Source organism: Lynx canadensis, chromosome D1, assembly GCF_007474595.2.
Source record: "Lynx canadensis isolate LIC74 chromosome D1, mLynCan4.pri.v2, whole genome shotgun sequence".
Lineage (NCBI taxonomy): Eukaryota > Metazoa > Chordata > Mammalia > Carnivora > Felidae > Lynx > Lynx canadensis.
Genome location: NC_044312.2, coordinates 59,099,994 through 59,119,316, shown reverse-complemented (window position 1 = coordinate 59,119,316; position 19,323 = coordinate 59,099,994). Strand labels below are relative to the sequence as shown.

The following is a 19,323-nucleotide window of genomic DNA, read 5'->3' as shown; positions in this document are numbered from 1 at the left end:
TTATGAAAAATTTCAAATATACTCAAAAGTAAAGAGCCTAGTATGCTGAACTTCCAATATACTGATCATCAAGATTCAACAGTCAGCAAGATTTTTCTACATCTACATTGCTTAGTCTTTTTTTTCTTGGCTAGATTATTTTAAAGCAAATTTCAAACATCATGTCATTTCACTCCTACATGCCTTATTAGAAGTCTCTGAAAATATGAACTTTAAGAAAAAATAAAACTATAATACCATCAACAGACCTACTAATGAGTCCTTTGGTAGCCTTACTATGCTGTTCATCATGAAATTTCTTTGGCTCTTCAAAATGACTTTTTTATGGTTGGTTGATTTCAATCAGTATCTAATTAATGGTCCATACGCATACAGATCATTTTTTTAAATATATTTGTTAATTTCTGTATAATACCAGTTTTAATTACTATGGTCATTATTGTATTTCAGTATGTGCTAAGGCACGTAAGTCTCGTTGTTCTTGGCTATTCCTGCACATTAAAAAAAAATCCAGAAACATTTTTAGAGCCAGATTTTTAAATTCCTTTGAAAATATCTTTTTAGGGGTGCCTGGCTGGCTCAGTCAGTAGAGTGTGTGACTCTTGATCTTGGGGTTGTTAAGTTCAAGCCTCATGTTGGGTGTAGAGATTACTTAAAAATAAAATCGTTAGGGGCACCTGGGGGGCACAGTTGGTTAAGTGAGTCTTGATCTTGGCTCAGGTCAAAATCTCATGGTTCATGGGTTTGAGCCCCACATCGGGCTCTGTGCTAATGGTTTGGAGCCTGCTTGGGATTCTGTCTCTCTTTCTCTCTGCCCCTCCCCCACTTGTGTGTGCTCACTCTCTCTCAAATAAAACTTAAAAAAATTTTTTAAAAAGAATGTAAAATAATTACTAATTTAAAAAATAAAATCTTAAAAAAATCTTTTTTAGTGTTTATTTTTGAGAGAGTGAGTGAGCAAGAGAGAGAGAGACAGAGAGAGAGAGAGACAGAGAGACAGAGAGAGCGCACTAGTGGAGAAGGGGCAGAGAGAGAGAGGGAGAAACAGAATCTGAAGCAGACTCCAGACTCTGAGCTGTCAGCACAGCGGCCGATGCAGGGCTTGAACTCACAAACTCTGAGATCATGACTTGAGCCAAAGTCAGAGGCTTACCCGACTGAGCCACCCAGGTGCCCCAATAAATAAAATCTTTTAAGAAATAAAAATATCTTTTTGGTTTCATTGGGATTGCATTGAAATTACAAATAAATACAAAAATCCACATTTTTTTGGCATCTCTCCACAATTACTCAGGTCATCTTTTATGTTCATTGGTTAAAAAAAATGTCTTCTTATAGGTCATGATATTTCCCTGGTTAATTCATCAGTATTTTACTGCTATGGTGAATTTTTTTTTTCTAACTGCATTTTGTAATTTATTATTTCTAGTTACTAAGAAATCTAATGATTTCTGTGATAGAAATCATTGAGCTGTTATTCACCTTATTGAGCTGTTATTACGTCTGTGTGACAGTTGGGTCACATATTTTGGGGAGTCCACAATCACATCATCTATAAATAATGACAGGTGTACCTTTTCCTAATATTTAAACACTTTATTTTTCTTTCATTAATGTACTGACTAAATCTTATGACACTAAAAACTAGTGGTGATGATGGGTACTGTTTTCTTATTTTACCATTTTAGTAGGCAGAATGGCTTCCAAACATGTCCACACCCTAATTTCCTGAAACTGTTTATATGTAAAATATAATTTACACTTATATTAGCGTTATAGACCTTAAGATAGGGAGATTATTCTGGATTATCAAAGTGGCTCAATCTAATCATTATGAGACCTTATAAGCACAGAACTTTCTCCAGCTGGTATGAGAAAAGAGAGGGGCCAAAAACAAGTCAGGGAGATTCCAAGCATGGGAAGCGTTCAATGCATCATTGCTGACTCTGAGATGTATGAGCACATGTAGAAGGACCAGAGAGAGTAGCCTCTAGGAGCTAAGGGTAGCCCCTAACTGACAGCAAAGAAGCAGGGACCTCAGTCCTACAGTTATTAGGAACTAGATTGTGACAACAATCTGAATGAGCATGGAAGTGGGTCCTACTCCAGAGGATTTCGGCCTTGCTAGAGCCTGAGCAGTAAAATCAGCCAAGCCCACCCAGACTTCTGATCTACAGAACTGTGAGATGAGAAATTTGTACTGTTATTTTAAACTACTAAGTTTGTGGTAATTTGTTATGGCAGATATATAAAACTAATACAACCCCATCAAGTATAATGTTTGCAGTAAGTCTCAGGAAGATATCCTTGTTAGGATGAAAAGTTCTTTATCTGGCTGGCTGTGAATTTTGTTTTATTTTTTTTAATGTTTATTTATTTTTGAGAGAAAGAGACACAGAGCAAGTGGCGTAGGGAGAGAGAGAGAGAGGGAGACACAGAATCAACTTAACCAACTGTGCCACCCAGGCACCCCTTGAGACACAGAATCCAAAGCAGCTTCCAGGCTCTGAGCTCTCAGCTGTCAGCTGGAAGCCACGGACCATGAGATCATGAGATCATGACCTAAGCTGAAGTCGGACGCTTAACTTACTGAGCCACCCAGATACCCCTGTTTTATTTTTGAATCATTAAGAGATAACAAGTTTTATAATATGCTTTTTTGGTAACTATAAAATAATCATAGAAATTTTCATCTTTACTGGATAAATGCAGTTTATTATACTGATAAATTTTCTAATGTTGAATCATCCTTGCACCCTAGTCATGTGCTTAAAACATGGCTAGATTCATTTTTATTAAAATTTATTTAACATTTTTACAAGTTTGTTACATCTTTGTTAAAAATCACTGGACTATATGTGTGTGTGCCTATTTCTAGACTCTCTATTTTGTTCTATTCATCTGTAAGTCCTTTCTTTTTAAAAAAAAAACCATTTATTTATTTTTATTATTTATTTACTTTTAAAAGAGAGAGGGCACAAGTGTACGAGGGGCTGAGAGAAACCCATGAGGGGCTGAAAGTGAGAGACAGGGGGAGGGAGAGACAATCTCACGCTGACAGTGCGGAGCCCGAAGTGGGGATTGAGCTCACAAATTGGAACATCATGACCTAAGCCGAAGTCAGGGGCTTAACTCACTGAGTCACCCAGGCGCCTCCTGTAAGTCTATTCTTACACCAATACTACAGTATCTTGATTTTTGTAGTTTTATATCTTGAAATGAGGTAGAGTAAGCCCTCCAATTTTCTTTTTCCTTTTCTTTTTTTTAATGTATGAAATTTATTGTCAAATTGGTTTCCATACAACACCCAGTGCTCATCCCAAAAGATGCCCTCCTCAATACCCATCACCCACCCTCCCCTCCCTCCCACCCCCCATCAACCCTCAGTTTGTTCTTTAAGAGTCTCTTATACTTTGGCTCTCTCCCACTCTAACCTTTTTTTTTTCCCTTCCCCTCCCCCACGGGTTTCTGTTAAGTTTCTCAGGATCCACATAAGAGTGAAAACATATGGTATCTGTCTTTCTCTGTATGGCTTATTTCACTTAGCATCACACTCTCCAGTTCCATCCACGTTGCTACAAAGGGCCATATTTCATTCTTTCTCATTGCCCTGTAGTACTCCATTGTGTATATAAACCACAATTTCTTTATCCATTCATCAGTTGATGGACATTTAGGCTCTTTCCACAATTTGGCTATTGTTGAGAGTGCTGCTATGAACATTGGGGTACAAGTGCCCCTATGCATCAGTACTCCTGTATCCCTTGGGTAAATTCCTAGCAGTGCTATTGCTGGGTCATAGGGTAGGTCTATTTTTAATTTTTTGAGGAACCTCCACACTGTTTACCAGAGTGGCTGCACCAGTTTGCATTCCCACCAACAGTGCAAGAGGGTTCCCATTTCTCCACATCCTCTCCAGCATCTATAGTCTCCTGATTTGTTCATTTTGGCCACTCTGACTGGCGTGAGGTGATATCTGAGCGTGGTTTTGATTTGTATTTCCCTGATGAGGAGCGATGTTGAGCATCTTTTCATGTGCCTGTTGGCCATATGGATGTCTTCTTTACAGAAGTGTCTATTCATGTTTTCTGCCCATTTCTTCACTGGAGTATTTGTTTTTTGGGTGTGGAGTTTGGTGAGCTCTTTATAGATTTTGGATGCTAGCCGTTGGTCTGATATGTAATTTGCAAATATGTTTTCCCACTCTGTTGGTTGCCTTTTAGTTTTTTTTTTTTTTTTAATTTTTTCTTTTTTTTTCAACGTTTATTTATTTTTGGGACAGAGAGAGACAGAGCATGAACGGGGCAGGGGCAGAGAGAGAGGGAGACACAGAATCAGAAACAGGCTCCAGGCTCTGAGCCATCAGCCCAGAGCCTGACGCGGGGCTCGAACTCCCGGACCACGAGATCGTGACCTGGCTGAAGTCGGACGCTTAACAGACTGCGCCACCCAGGCGCCCCGCCTTTTAGTTTTGTTGATTGTTTCTTTTGCTGTGCAGAAGCTTTTTATCTTGAGGAGGTCCCAATAGTTCATTTTTGCTTTTAATTCCCTTGCCCTTGGGGATGTGTCAAGGAAGAAATTGCTGCAGCTGAGGTCAGAGAGGTCTTTTCCTGCTTTCTCCTCTAGGGTTTTGATGGTTTCCTGTCTCACATTCAGGTCCTTTATCCATTTTGAGTTTATTTTTGTGAATGGTGTAAGAAAGTGGTGTAGTTTCATTCTTCTGCATGTTGCTGTCCAGTTCTCCCAGCACCATTTGTTAAAGAGACTGTCTTTTTTCCATTGGATATTCTTTCCTGCTTTGTCAAAGATTAGTTGGCCATATTTTGTGGGTCTAGTTCTGGGGTTTCTATTCTATTCCATTGGTCTATGTGTCTGTTTTTGTGCCAATACCATGCTGTCTTGATGATTACAGCTTTGGAGTAGAGGCTAAAGTCTGGGATTGTGATGCCTCCTGCTTTGGTCTTCGTCTTCAAAATTACTTTGGCTATTCGGGGCCTTTTGTGGTTCCATATGAATTTTAGGATTGCTTGTTCTAGCTTCGAGAGGAATGTTGGTGCAATTTTGATTGGGATTGCACTGAATGTGTAGATAGCTTTGGGTAGTATTGACATTTTAACAATATTTATTCTTCCAACCCATGAGCACGGAATGTTTTTCCATTTCTTTATATCTTCTTCAATTTCCTTCATAAGCTTTCTATAGTTTTCAGCACACAGATCTTTTACATCTTTGGTTAGATTTATTCCTAGGTATTTTATGCTTCTTGGTGCAATTGTGAATGGGATCAGTTTCTTTATTTGTCTTTCTGCTGTTTCATTATTAGTGTATAAGAATGCAACTGGGGCGCCTGGGTGGCACAGTCGGTTAAGTGTCCGACTTCAGCCAGGTCACGATCTCGCGGTCCGGGAGTTCGAGCCCCGCGTCAGGCTCTGGGCTGATGGCTCAGAGCCTGGAGCCTGTTTCCGATTCTGTGTCTCCCTCTCTCTCTGCCCCTCCCCCGTTCATGCTCTGTCTCTCTCTGTCCCAAAAATAAATAAACGTTGAAAAAAAAAATTAAAAAAAAAAAAAAAGAATGCAACTGATTTCTGTACATTGATTTTGTATCCTGCAACTTTGCTGAATTCATGTATCAGTTCTAGCAGACTTTTGGTGGAGTCTATCGGATTTTCCATGTATAATATCATGTCATCTGCAAAAAGTGAAAGCTTGACTTCATCTCTGCCAATTTTGATGCCTTTGATTTCCTTTTGTTGTCTGATTGCTGATGCTAGCACTTCCAACACTAGGTTAAACAACAGCGGTGAGAGTGGACATCCCTGTTGTGTTCCTGATCTCAGGGGGAAGCTCTCAGTTTTCCCCCCACTGAGGATGATATTGGCTGGGGGCTTTTCATAAATGGTTTTATGATGTTTAAGTATGTTCCTTCTATCCCGACTTTCTCGAGGGTTTTTATTAAGAAAGGATGCTGAATTTTGTCAAATGCTTTTTCTGCATCGATTGACAGGATCATATGGTTCTTATCTTTTATTAATGTGTTGTATCACGTTGATTGATTTGCAAATGTTGAACCAGCCCTGCGGCCCAGGAATGAATCCCACTTCATCATGGTGAATAATTCTTTATATAAGCTGTTGACTCCGATTTGCTAGTATCTTATTGAGAATTTTTGCATCCATATTCATCAGAGATATTGGCCTGTAGTTCTCTTTTTTTACTGGGTCTCTGTCTGGTTTGGGAATCAAAGTAATACTGGCTTCATAGAATGAGTCTGGAAGTTTTCCTTCCCTTTCTATTTTTTGGAATAGCTTGAGAAGGATAGGTATTATCTCTGCTTTAAACGTCTGGTAGAATTCCCCAGGGAAGCCATCTGGTCCTGGACTCTTATTTGTTGGGAGATTTTTGATAACTGATTCAATTTCTTCGCTGGTTATGGGTCTGTTCAAGCTTTCTATTTCCTCCAGTTTGAATTTTGGAAGTGTGTGCGTGTTTAGGAATTTTTCCATTTCTTCCAGGTTGTCCAGTTTGTTGGCATATAATTTTTCATAGTATTCCCTGATAATTGCTTGTATTTCTGAGGGATTGGTTGTAATAATTCCATTTTCATTCATGATTTTATCGATTTGGGTCATCTCCCTTTTCTTTTTGAGAAGCCTGGCTAGAGATTTATCAATTTTGTTTATTTTTTCAAAAAACCAACTCTTGGTTTCATTGATCTGCTCTACAGTTTTTTTAGATTCTATATTGTTTATGCTCTGATCTTTATTATTTCTCTTCTTCTGCTGGGTTTGGGGTGTCTTTGTTGCTCTGCTTCTATTTCCTTTAGGTGTGCTGTTAGATTTTGTATTTGGGATTTTTCTTGTTTCTTGAGATAGGCCTGGATTGCAATGTATTTTCCTCTCAGGACTGCCTTCGCTGCATCCCAAAGCGTTTGGATTGTTGTATTTTCATTTTCGTTTGTTTCCATATATTTTTGAATTTCTTCTCTCATTGCTTGGTGGACCCATTCATTCTTTAGTAGGGTGTTCTTTAACCTCCATGCTTTTGGAGGTTTTCCAGACTTTTTCCTGTGGTTGATTTCAAGCTTCACAGCATTGTGGTCCAAAAGTATGCATGACATGATCTCAATTCTTGTATACTTATGAAGGGCTGTTTTGTGTCCCAGTATGTGATCTATCTTGTAGAATGTTCCATGTGCACTCGAGAAGAAAGTATATTCTGTTGCTTTGGGATGCTGAGTTCTAAGTATATCTGTCAAGTCCATCTGATTCAATGTATCATTCAGGGCCCTTGTTTCTTTATTGACCATGTGTCTAGATGATCTATCCATTGTTGTAAATGGGGTATTAAAGTCCCCTGCAATTACCACATTCTTGTCAATAAGGTTGCTTATGTTTGTGAATAATTGTTTTATATATTTGGGGGCTCCCGTATTCGGCGCATAGACATTTATAATTGTTAGTTCTTCTTGATGGATAGATCCTGTAATTATTATATAATGCCCTTCTTCATCTCTTGTTACAGCCTTTAATTTAAAGTCTAGTTTGTCTGATATAAGTATGGCTACTCCAGCTTTCTTTTGACTTCCAGTAGCATGATAAATAGTTCTCCATCCCCTCACTTTCAATCTGAAAGTGTCCTCAGGTCTAACATGAGTCTCTTGTAGACAGCAAATAGATGGGTCTTGTTTTTTTATCCATTCTGATACCCTATGTCTTTTTGTTGGTGCATTTAGTCCATTTACATTCAGTGTTATTATAGAAAGATATGGGTTCAGAGTCATTGTGATGTCTGTAGGTTTCATGCTAGTAGCGATGTCTCTGGTACTTTGTCTCACAGGACCCCCCTTAGGATCTCTTGTAGGGCTGGTTTAGTGGTGATGAATTCCTTCAGTTTTTGTTTGTTTGGGAAGATCTTTATCTCTCCTTCTATTCTAAATGACAGATTTGCTGGATAGAGGATTCTCGGCTGCATATTTTTTCTGTTTATCACATTGAAGATTTCCTGCCATTCCTTTCTGGCCTGCCAAGTTTCAGTAGAGAGATCCGTCACGAGTCTTATCGGTCTCCCTTTATATGTTAGAGCACGTTTATCCTACGCTGCTTTCAGAATTTTCTCTTTATCCTTGTATTTTGCCAGTTTCACTAGGATAGGTCGTGCAGAAGATCGATTCAAGTTACGTCTGAAGGGAGTTCTCTGTGCCTCTTGGATTTCAATGCCTTTTCCCTTCCCCAGATCAGGGAAGTTCTCAGCTATTATTTCTTCAAGTACACTTTCAGCACCTTTCCCTCTCTCTTCCTCCTCTGGAATACCAATTATGCGTAGATTATTTCTCTTTAGTGCATCACTTAGTCTCTAATTTTCCCCTCATACTCCTGGATTTTTTTATCTTTTTCTCAGCTTCTTCTTTTTCCATAATTTTATCTTCTAGTTCACCTATTCTCTCCTCTGCCTCTTCAATCTGAGCTGTGGTCATCTCCATTTTATTTTGCAGCTCATTAATAGCATTTTTTAGCTCCTCCTGGCTGTTCCTTAGTCCCTTGATCTCTGTAGCAATAGATTCTCTGCTGTCCTTTATACTGTTTTCAAGCCCAGCTATTAATTTTATGACTATTATTCTAAATTCACTTTCTGTTATATTGTTTAAATCGCTTTTGATCAGTTTGTTAGCTGTCGTTATTTCCTGGAGGTTTTTTTGAGGGGAATTCTTCCGTTTCGTCATTTTGGATAGTCCCTGGAGTGGTGCGGAACTGCAGGGCACTTCTCCTGTGCTGTCTTGAATAACTTGCGCTGGTGGGCAGAGCCACAGTCAGACCTGATGTCTGCCCCAGCCCACTGCTGGGGCCACAGTCAGACTGGTGTGTACCTTCTCTTCCCTCTCCTAGGGGCGGGATTCACTGTGGGGTGGCGTGGCCCGTCTGGGCTACTTGCACAGTGCCAGGCTTGTGGTGCTGGGGATCTGGCGTATTAGCTGGGGTGGATCAGCAAGGTGCACAGAGGCAGGAGGGGCAGGCTCAGCTCGCTTTTCCTTCAGTGATCCACTTTGGGAGGGGCCCTGCGGCACTGGGAGGGAGTCAGACCTGCCGCCGGAGGCATGGATCCGCAGAAGCACAGTGTTGGGTGTTTGCGCAGTGCAAGTAAGTTCCCTGGCAGGAACTGGTTCCCTTTGGGATTTTGGCTGGGGGATGGGCGAGGGAGATGGCGCTGGTGAGTGCCTTTGTTCCCCGCCAAGCTGAGCTCTGTGGTCCGGGGCTCAACAACTCTCCCTCCCGTTGTCCTCCAGCCCTCCCACTCTCGGAGCAGAGCTGTTAGCTTATAACCTTCCAGATGTCAAGTCCCGCTCGCTGTCGGAACACACTCCGTCCAGCCCCTCCGCTTTTGCAAACTAGACTCGGGGGCTCTGATTTGCCAGAGGGCTGCCCCCCGCCCCGGCTCCCTCCTGCCAGTCCGTGGAGCGCGCTCTGCCTCGCCACCCTTCCTACCCTCTTCCGTGGGCCTCTCGTCTGCGCTTGGCTCTGGTGACTCCGTTCTGCTAGTCTTCTGGCGGTTTTCTGGGTTATTTAAGCAGGTGTAGGTGGAATCTAAGTGATCAGCAGGACGCAGTGAGCCCAGCGTCCTCCTACATTGCCATCTTTCACTCTGGAAAGGCTTGTTCTTATTTTTCAAATTGCTTTGGCTATTCTAGATCATTTGCTTTTCCATGTATGCTTTAGAAGCATTTTGTCAATTTCTATAAAAATCCCTGCTGGATGTTTGACTTGGATTGCACTGAATATATGGATTAATTTGGCGATAGCTGTTATTTTAAAAATATTGAGACCTCTACAAATGAACAAAGAAAAAAAGAGATAAACCAAAAAACAGACTCTTAAATATAGAGAACTGGTGGTTACCAGAAAGGAGGTAGCTGGGAAGATGGGTGAAATAGGTTAGGGAATTAAGAGTACACTTACCATACTGAGCACTGAGTAATGTATGGAACTGTTGAATCACTATATTGTACACCTGAAACTAACATAACATTGTATGTTACCTATACTGGAATTAAAATAAAAAAAAAACTTGAGTTCCCCATGTTAAAAAAATAAAAATAAAATGAAAATATTGATACTTCTTTTCCATTAGTCTGTATGTCTGTCATGCCAATACTACAATGTTTTGACTACTTTATATTTAATACTTTGAATAGCTTTGTAGTAAATTTTTTAATGTTTATTTATTTTGAGAGAACAAGAGAGCGAGCAGGGAAGGGGCAGAGAGAGGGAGTGAGAGAATCCCAAGCAGGCTCCACACTGGCAGCACAGAGCTTGATGTGGGGCTCGAACTCATGAACCAGGAGATCATGACCTGAGCCAAAACCAGGAGTCAGACAACTGACTGAGCCGCCCAGGCACCCTTTTGTAATAAGTTTTAAGGTCAGGGAGTAGGAGACTTTCAACCTTGTTCTTTTTCAAGACTGTTTTGGCTACCTGGGGTTCCTTGAGATTCCATATGAATTTTAGGATGGGTTTTTCTATTCCTGCAAAAAAATACCGTTGGAATTTTGATAGGGATTGCACTGAATCTGTAGATCATTTTGGGTGGTACTGTCATCTTAACATTATCGTCCATTCCATAAACACAGGATGTCTTTCCATTTACTTATATCTTATTTAACTACTTTCATCAATGACTTACAGTTTTAAGTGTACAAGTCATTTGCCTCTGTGGTTTATTCCTAAGTATTTTATTCTTTTTGATGGTACTGTAAGTGGAATTATTTTCTTAATTTCCTTTTTGGATTGTATATTGTTAGTGTATAAAACATAATTCATTTTTGGGGCGCCTGGGTGGCGCAGTCGGTTAAGCGTCCGACTTCAGCCAGGTCACGATCTCGCGGTCTGTGGGTTCGAGCCCCGCATCAGGCTCTGGGCTGATGGCTCGGAGCCTGGAGCCTGTTTCCGATTCTGTGTCTCCCTCTCTCTCTGCCCCTCCCCCGTTCATGCTCTGTCTCTCTCTGTCCCAAAAATAAATAAATAAACGTTGAAAAAAAAATTTTAAAACATAATTCATTTTTGTGTAATTTTGCACTTTGCTGAATTTGTTTACTAGCTCTAATAGGTGTGTGTGAGTATAAGATCATTTCATTTGTGAACAGAGATCATTTTACTTCTTTCTTCTCAATCTGGATCCCTAAAAGGCTGTGAAGGCTGTGGCTAGGACTTCTAGTTCTATAAAGAATAGAAGTGGCAAAAGGGGCATCCTTGTGTTGTTTCTGATCCTAAAGGGGACATTTCCAGTTTTATACCATTTAATATCACTGCTTTTTAACAAATTGATTATGAAACGCTTTGGTGTGATCTTTGTGTTTTACCTTCCTGGGGTTTGTTGGGCTCCTTGCATTTATGGGTTTACAGTTTTTTATTAAACTTGGATAGTTTTAGCTATAATTTTTCAAATATTTTTTCTGACTCTTTCTTCTGTGTCTCCAAATATATCTTTAACTCCCAAAACATAACAGATCACATATTATCCTGGAGAGATTAATGATGCTCTTTTCATTTTTATAAAGTCTTTATTTCACTCTCTGTGCTTCAGATTAGATAGTTTCTGTTGCTATATATACTTTTAAGCTCGTTTTTTTGGTGCCATCCAATCTACTGAATTTTTCATTTCAAATATTGTATTTTCAGCTTTAGAAGTTCCATTTGGTTCTTTTTTTTAATGTTTATTTATCTTTTTTAACGTTTATTTATTTTTGAGACAGAGAGAGACAAAGCATGAACGGGGGAGGGTCAGAGAGAGGGAGACACAGAATCTGCAACAGGCTCCAGGCTCTGAGCCGTCAGCCCAGAGCCTGACATGGGGCTCAAACTCACGGACCGCGAGATCATGACCTGGGCTGAAGTCGGCCACCCAACCGACTGAGCCACCCAGGCGCCCCAATGTTTATTTATTTTTGAGAGAGGAAGGCAGAGAGACAGGGAGACAGAGAATCCCAAGCAGGCTCCACACTGTCAGTGCAGAGCCTGATGCGGGGCTCAAACTCACAAACTGTGAGATCATGACCTGAGCTGAAATCAAGAGTCAGACACTTAACCAACTGAGCCACAGGTGCCCCCCACCCTCCCATTTGGTTCTTTTGTATATCTTCCTTTTCTTTCTTCAATATGTTCATGTTTGTTTTCTTTTAAATTCTTGAACTTACTTACTGTTCTAAAGTCCTTATTTGCTAATTCCATCATCTCTAGCATTTATCGATCTGCTTTAATTGATTTTTCTTTTGGTCATGGATCATATTCTTCTTGCATTTTTTAATATCTAGTAAATTTGATTCTTTAAAAAATTTTTTTTAAAGTTTATTTATTTTGAGAGTGAGAGACAGAGAGAGCGAGCAGGGGAAGGGCAGAGAGGGAGGGAGAGAGAGAGAATCCCAGGCAGGCTCCACACTGTCAGTGAGGAGCCCAATGCAGCACTTCAACTCACAAACTGTGAGATCATGACCTGAGCTGAAACCAAGAGTCTGATACTTAACCGACTGAGCCACCCAGGTGCCCCAAATTTAAATTTTTTGTTTAAATTAATTTTTTTTAATTTTTAGAGAGGGAGAGCAGGTGGGGGGGAAGAGGGGGAGAGAGAGAGGAGGAGAGAGAGAGAGGGGGAGGGAGGGAGAGAGAGAGAGAGAGAGAGAGAGAGAGAATGAATCTCCAAGGCTCCACGTTCAGTGCAAAGCCCGATGCAGGGTTCGATCCCATGGCCCTGGGGTCATGACCTGAGCTGTAATCAAGAATTGGATGCTCAACTCAATGAGCCACATAGGTATCCTGCAAATTTTACTCTTGACATAATAAATACTATGTTGTTAAATGTTGATTTTGTTTCCTTCCTTTGAAGAGATTTTTTTTTTCTGGCAGGCAAATAAATTACTTGTGGATTAGCTTGATCTTTCTGAAGCTTGTTTTAAAGCTCTGTTAGGTTAATTCTAAAATAGCCTTATTCTAGGACTAATTTACCCCTGGAACCAATGTATGATCCTTCTGTAGTCTCTTGAATGCCCCAAATGATCCATGAATAGTCAACTAAGAGCAGCCTCAACCTTGGCTAGGAACAACTTGAATGTGTCCTAGCCCTATGTGATCTCTGGGAATCGTTCAGTTTATCTCCACTGTCATTCTCTACCCAGTATTGTAGAATTTCACCATATGCTTATGTGGTTTAGTATTCAACAGATTGAAGGGGAGACCTACGTACATGTTTGGAATTCTTTCTTTGCATCTCCATGTTGTCTGGTACTTTGCCCTGAAATTCATGCCACATCAGCTCTTTGAACTCTGATTTCTGTCATCTCAACTCAGTGAGTCTGTGGTGCCCTGCTTAAGTTCTCCCTCCCTACACTGCAATATAGAAAGGGCCTTTAGGCAGAAAGCTTGAGAAATCATACGGCCAAGTTCAGTGTTATTTTTTCTCTCAGGTTTCACACTCCTGTTATTCCCTGTTGTACAGTGTCTGAAAACATTTGTTTCATATATTTAGACTAGTTTTATAGCTGTTTATGAAGGAGGGTAAGTGTGTGATCCCAGGTAATTTATCATGGCCCAAAACAGAACCCCTTAACTTTATTGCTTAAATTATACCTTACAAGATTAAAGCCTATCGTAGGTCATACTACAAAGAAATGGAAAAGTTGTTGAAATCTGCCTGTCTCTATCTCCTAGCAGAAAGACACAACATGCCTTGACATCAGAGAGAGGAAGCAGATTTATTTTTAATATCTAAACATTTACTTTCAAATATAGTAAGGCATTTTAATGCAAGTCTCTTTACGTGTTTTACATTTTGACGTACAAAGCTGCAGTAATTAATCACTATTTATTGGATATATGGTAGACAGATAACTTGTCTCTCTAGTCCACAAATTCTTTGACAGAGATATACTGTGTTACAGGCAAAAAGCCTTATCTGTCTATGGATTTCAGTTAGATGACCAGATTCTAAAATTCAAACTGGAGGGGCGCCTGGGTGGCGCAGTCGGTTAAGCGTCCGACTTCAGCCAGGTCACGATCTCGCGGTCCGTGAGTTCGAGCCCCGCGTCGGGCTCTGGGCTGATGGCTCAGAGCCTGGAGCCTGTTTCCGATTCTGTGTCTCCCTCTCTCTCTGCCCCTCCCCCGTTCATGCTCTGTCTCTCTCTGTCCCAAAAATAAAATAAAACGTTGAAAAAAAAATTTTTAAATTCAAACTGGAGTCTGATGCCAGGCTTTGGGGGATTTGGGTAAAAAGGGGAATTTTATTTTGCATGCAAGTGGGATGTGAACTGTTATACCCAGAAAGTAGACTGTGGCTATTTTCAAAAAAAGTTACAATATTTCCCATTCCACATGTTCTTACAGAACCTTGCTGTTTCCCTACCAAGAAGTGGAGTTTATGTTCTCTCTCCTTGAACTTGGACAACAGGCCTTTGTGACTGCCTCAGTTAACAAAAATATGACACAAGTAGTATCATGTTATTTCTGAGGCTCGGCCAGAAAAGATAACATAGCTCCTACCTGGCTCACTCTTGGGACTCACACCTTTGAGGCCCTGTGCTACCATGTAAGAAATACAGCTAATCTAAAGCCACTGTGCTGGAGAGACTGAGATGCATGAGGAGCTCTACCAGTTCCAGCTCCCAGCTGTTCAAGTCTTCCTGTTCCAAGACCAGATATGTCAGTGGGCAAGTCTGTGAGGTGACTCCTGCAGTGGTCACTATCTGATTGCAACCACGTGGGAGACTCCCAAGTGAGAAGTGGCAAGCTAAGTCCATCCAATCCCCAGAGTGCTAAGAGACAAGTGAAATATGCTCTTTTTGTGGCATTAAGTTTTAGGTCATTTGTTTTACAGCATTAGATGAGTGGAACACTGAATGTGGGATGCCTGTGGGATGTCCAAGCAGGTGAGAGGATATATGAATACACAGAAGAAAGGCCCAATGTTGAAGATACTAATTTATGATCTGTTGGTAAGCGAAACCATGGCACTGGTTGAGACTGCCAGTTAAGGGACTAAAGAATAAGAAAAGATAGCCTAGTACAGAAACCCAAGGAATTTAAATATTTAAATGTGGGGTGGAGAAAGAAGAACTTAGGAATTGCCACAGAGGCAGAAGGAAAACCAGGACAATGTTAAGACAGGGATAACTACAGAAGAGAGTGTTTCAACACAAAGGGAGCTGTCAATTGTGATGAAACTGCCAACAGGTTTTAAGAAATAAAAGTGTCCATTTTGGATTTTGCAACATAGACATCATTGGTGATTTGGGCAAGTGCAGTCTGTATGGAGTGCAGGGAGAGGAAAGAAGGAAAAGTCCAAATGTTATGGGTGAGAGATTAGGAAATACAGATATTAAATATGGAAAATTCTTTTAATATGTTGGATATGAAGATAAAGACAAAAATTATAAAGGGAAATTAGAAAAAAAATTTACTACACCTAAAGTAATTTCTTTGTGCTTACAATTTAGTCTTGAAGATACATTTTTTTTTGGTGTTTAATTTTAATTTTTTAATTTAATTTAAATTTTTTACTAAGTAAACTCTATGTCCAACATGGGGCTCGAACTCATGACCCTGAGATCAAGAGTCACATGCTTTATTGACTGAGCCAGCTAGGCACCCCTTGAAGACACATTTTCATGGAATCTACAATTAAGACTTCAAAAAACTTGTCTAGGGAATTAAAAGCTTAATTCAACACAGGCATATCTCTTCCACTACCTGAAACACGGTAACACTATCACTAGGCTTTCTTAGGCAATTCTATGGCAAAAAAATAAATTACTATGCTGCTGCTTGAAGGGCTTAAGGAATTTTTTTTTTATTGTAACTTATTTATGTATGTATGTATGTATGTATGTCTATTTATTTATTTTGGGAGAGACAAAGTGAGAGAGGGAAGGGGGAGAGAGGGAGAGAGTGAGAATCCCAAGCAGGCTCTGCACTGTCAGTGCAAGCCTGATGTGGGGCTTGATCTCAGGAACTGTGAAATCATGACCTGTACAGAAATCAAGAATCTGATGCTTAACTGACTGAGGCACCCAGGCGCCCCAGGCTTAAGGAATTTCCAAGCTAAGTAGATAGCTGAGAGCATACAGCTGAATGGTGAGAAATTACAGAAAAAAACATAGGATATTTTTCACATTAATAGAACTCAACTCATTAAATTGGTTTGACATTTGGCTTAAGCTAAATGTAGCCTAAGACTCTCTACTGCACTTACCCGTTGTTGGTGAACAATGTTTTTGTGCTCACGTGCCACACGTGTAGCCCATTTTCGAGCCTCCTTGTTTAGACTGTGCTCCTCTGTGGTTCCAGTTTCTGATTCTAATTGTCGGCTCTACAACGTAAGAGAGAACAGAGACCAAATACTGTTATCCGTACTGAACTCACTACTGTTTGTAAGTGGACCAGAGGGCCTTCACTTAATCAGCACTCTAACCAAGCCATGCTCCACTACTGTGGGAAGCAATGTCTCATGTCAGAACATCAGCAGAAAACTAAGAGGACGGAATGAAACCATAAATGACCACAGGTTTTTCTGTTTTGTTTTGTTTGTCTTATACTGCTTAATATCAAAGCTGCATCTCTAATACTGGGTGTGAAGAAAAGCTAGCTAACCAAAGAAGAAAAAAAAAAGTATTCATGCCAATCTACTATGACATTAAATAGTTGCATAGTTGAAATGGAAACAACCCAATAGTTTCAATGGCATTAAAAAAAAGAATCAATGGGTAGAAGCACAAAGAACAAAATAATACAGTAACAGCAACAGAAGCTTTCTGTCCACGAAAATACTGGGTTTACTTTAGTTTTAGGTCCATAACCAATTCACCAAAACTCCTCAAACCAGTTTTTGCCCTTCCTCTGGACTTCAGTGTCATAGGAAATATAGGGGTGCTAGATTAAATGATCAGTAAGGGTTTCTTCTAGCCCTAAAATACTATTACTCTGTTTCACAAAGAACACACTTCAAAATCTAAATTAACAACAGTAATAGTTTAACTTCTACTGTACAAAGTATTGTGAAAAGTGTTTCATGTAATATTTACAACCTTATGAGATGGGTCATACAGCCACCTGATAGAAAAGAAAACTGAGGCTCAGAGAGGTTAAGTAAACTTTCTGGTATCTACCAGATATTAATTGTTACGACTTTGATTATAGAAGTCTGATTCCAGAATCAGAACTATTAACCAATAAACTATTTCAATTTCCCCTAAATTCTTAAGAACCCATGAAAAAATGTAAAATTGGGAAAGCAAACAATTTCTTAAATATGAATTATCCAAAGAGGATTTTAATAGAAGCAAAATTTACAGTGGATAGATTTTAGAAAACTGACTTTTCTAAGGCTACAAAGCTCAAAATTGGTAAAGGAGAATTTGTTAAACTGGATTAAAACAGTATTTCTGTTGGGAGGATTGTAGGCAAGGGTGAAAAACTTTTACTCTATGCAGACATTTCAGTTAAAGCTAGATTATACAATGATAAATGCATTGAAATAGAGGAAAAGAATCAAAATCAAAATCTAAGCAACTTCACAATTACATGTTATATTCTTTCTTTTACTTTTTTAATTTTTTAAAATTTATATCCAAATTAGCATATAGTGCAACAATGATTTCAGGACTAGATTCCTTAATGCCCCTTACCCATTTAGTCCACCCCCCCCACAACCCCTCCAGTAACCCTCTGTTTGTCCTCCATATTTCAGAGTCTCTTATGTTTTGTCCCCCTCCTTCTTTTTATATTATTTTTGTTTCCCTTCCCTTATGTTCATCTGTTTTGTCTCTTAAAGTCCTCATATGAGTGAAGTCATATATTTGTCTTTCTCTAATTTTGCTTAGCATAATACCCTCCAGTTCCAACCATGTAGTTGTAAATGGCAAGATTTCATTCTTTTTGTTTGCCAAGTAATACTCATTGTGTGTGTGTGTTTATATATATATACACACCACATCTTCTTTGTCCATTCATCCATCAATGGACATTTGGGCTCTTTCCATACTTTGGCTATTGTTGATAGTGCTGCTATAAACATGGGGATGCATATGTCCCTTCAAAACAGCACACCTGTATGCCTTGGATAAATACCTAGTAGTGCAATTTCTGGGTCATAGGGCAGTTCTACTTTTAATTTTCTGAGGAACCTCCATACTATTTTCCAGAGTGGTTGCACCAGCTTGCATTCCCATACATTTTATATTCTGATTCATTCTTTGGGCTATTAGGAATCTGGGAATCACCTTTATTATTATATTTTGCTTTGTAAAAGGATCTAGAAATTTAAATTTTAATCCATCCTCAGAAATCAGGGTTAAAATGTTAATCCCTGGATGCAGACTTCAAGTGCAGCCTACATTAGTCAGAGGAATCTAATGTATAAATGGAATGCCAGAAATGTGTATTTTCAAGAGCCCAGGTTTAGGTTTTTAAGTCAGACAGACTTAGTTTTAATCCTCTCTAAGCTATTTGTTAGCTTTATGATCTTGGGCATGTTATTAATCTAAGTCTTACTTACATCTGAATATTGGTAAAAATGCCTATTTCATAAGGGTTATTAAGATAAATGAGTTCAGGGGCGCCTGGGTGGCGCAGTTGGTTAAGCATCTGACTTCAGCCAGGTCACGATCTTGCGGTCCGTGAGTTTGAGCCCCGCGTCAGGCTCTGGGCTGATGGCTCGGAGCCTGGAGCCTGTTTCCGATTCTGCGTCTCCCTCTTTCTCTGCCCCTCCCCCGTTCATGCTCTGTCTCTCTCTGTCCCGAAAATAAATAAAAAACGTTGAAAAAAAATTTTAAAAAAGATAAATGAGTTCATATTATGAATATTCTCTTATAGTACATATAAAGTATCCTATAAATGGTAATTGTTAATGCTAAAGACCCACGTGAAAATTACTTAAAACAAAATCTCATTACTGTTAACAAGAAATTCCAAATAATTTCTAGGTTCTTGCTAGCCCAGTAAGTGAATCAGAAATAAGACTGAAGATATGTTGAAAGATCAAGGCAGATCTCAAAGTGAATGAACTTCTAGGAAGTAGATCAGATGAGAAAGGAGACAGTTGATGGAGAAATTGGATTTTCATTACTGAGCAACATTTTAGGAATAGGTAAATGGGTTTAAATGTGCTAGTTGCAGATAAGGCCATAGACCTACCTGTCCACATATAATTTGTGCCTTTTAATGGAATATTTCCCGTGCTTAAGAGCTGGGGAAGCAAAGATGGGTTTTTCCCCCCTTTCTCTTTGGGTTTACTATTACTCAGACAGGAGTGCCCAATGGTCAGGACACACAACAAATGCCACTGATTGGG

At 39.6% G+C, this 19,323-nt stretch overlaps 1 protein-coding gene across 1 annotated transcript in view; it reads right to left on the bottom strand.

Moving 5' to 3' along the window:
• The window catches only part of FCHSD2 (FCH and double SH3 domains 2), a 295,613-nt gene that overhangs the window by 39,924 nt on the left and 236,366 nt on the right, over positions 1-19,323 (bottom strand). The window contains 1 exon segment of the mRNA XM_030331955.1: positions 16,228-16,344. Coding sequence (XP_030187815.1) covers positions 16,228-16,344 — 117 coding nt within the window.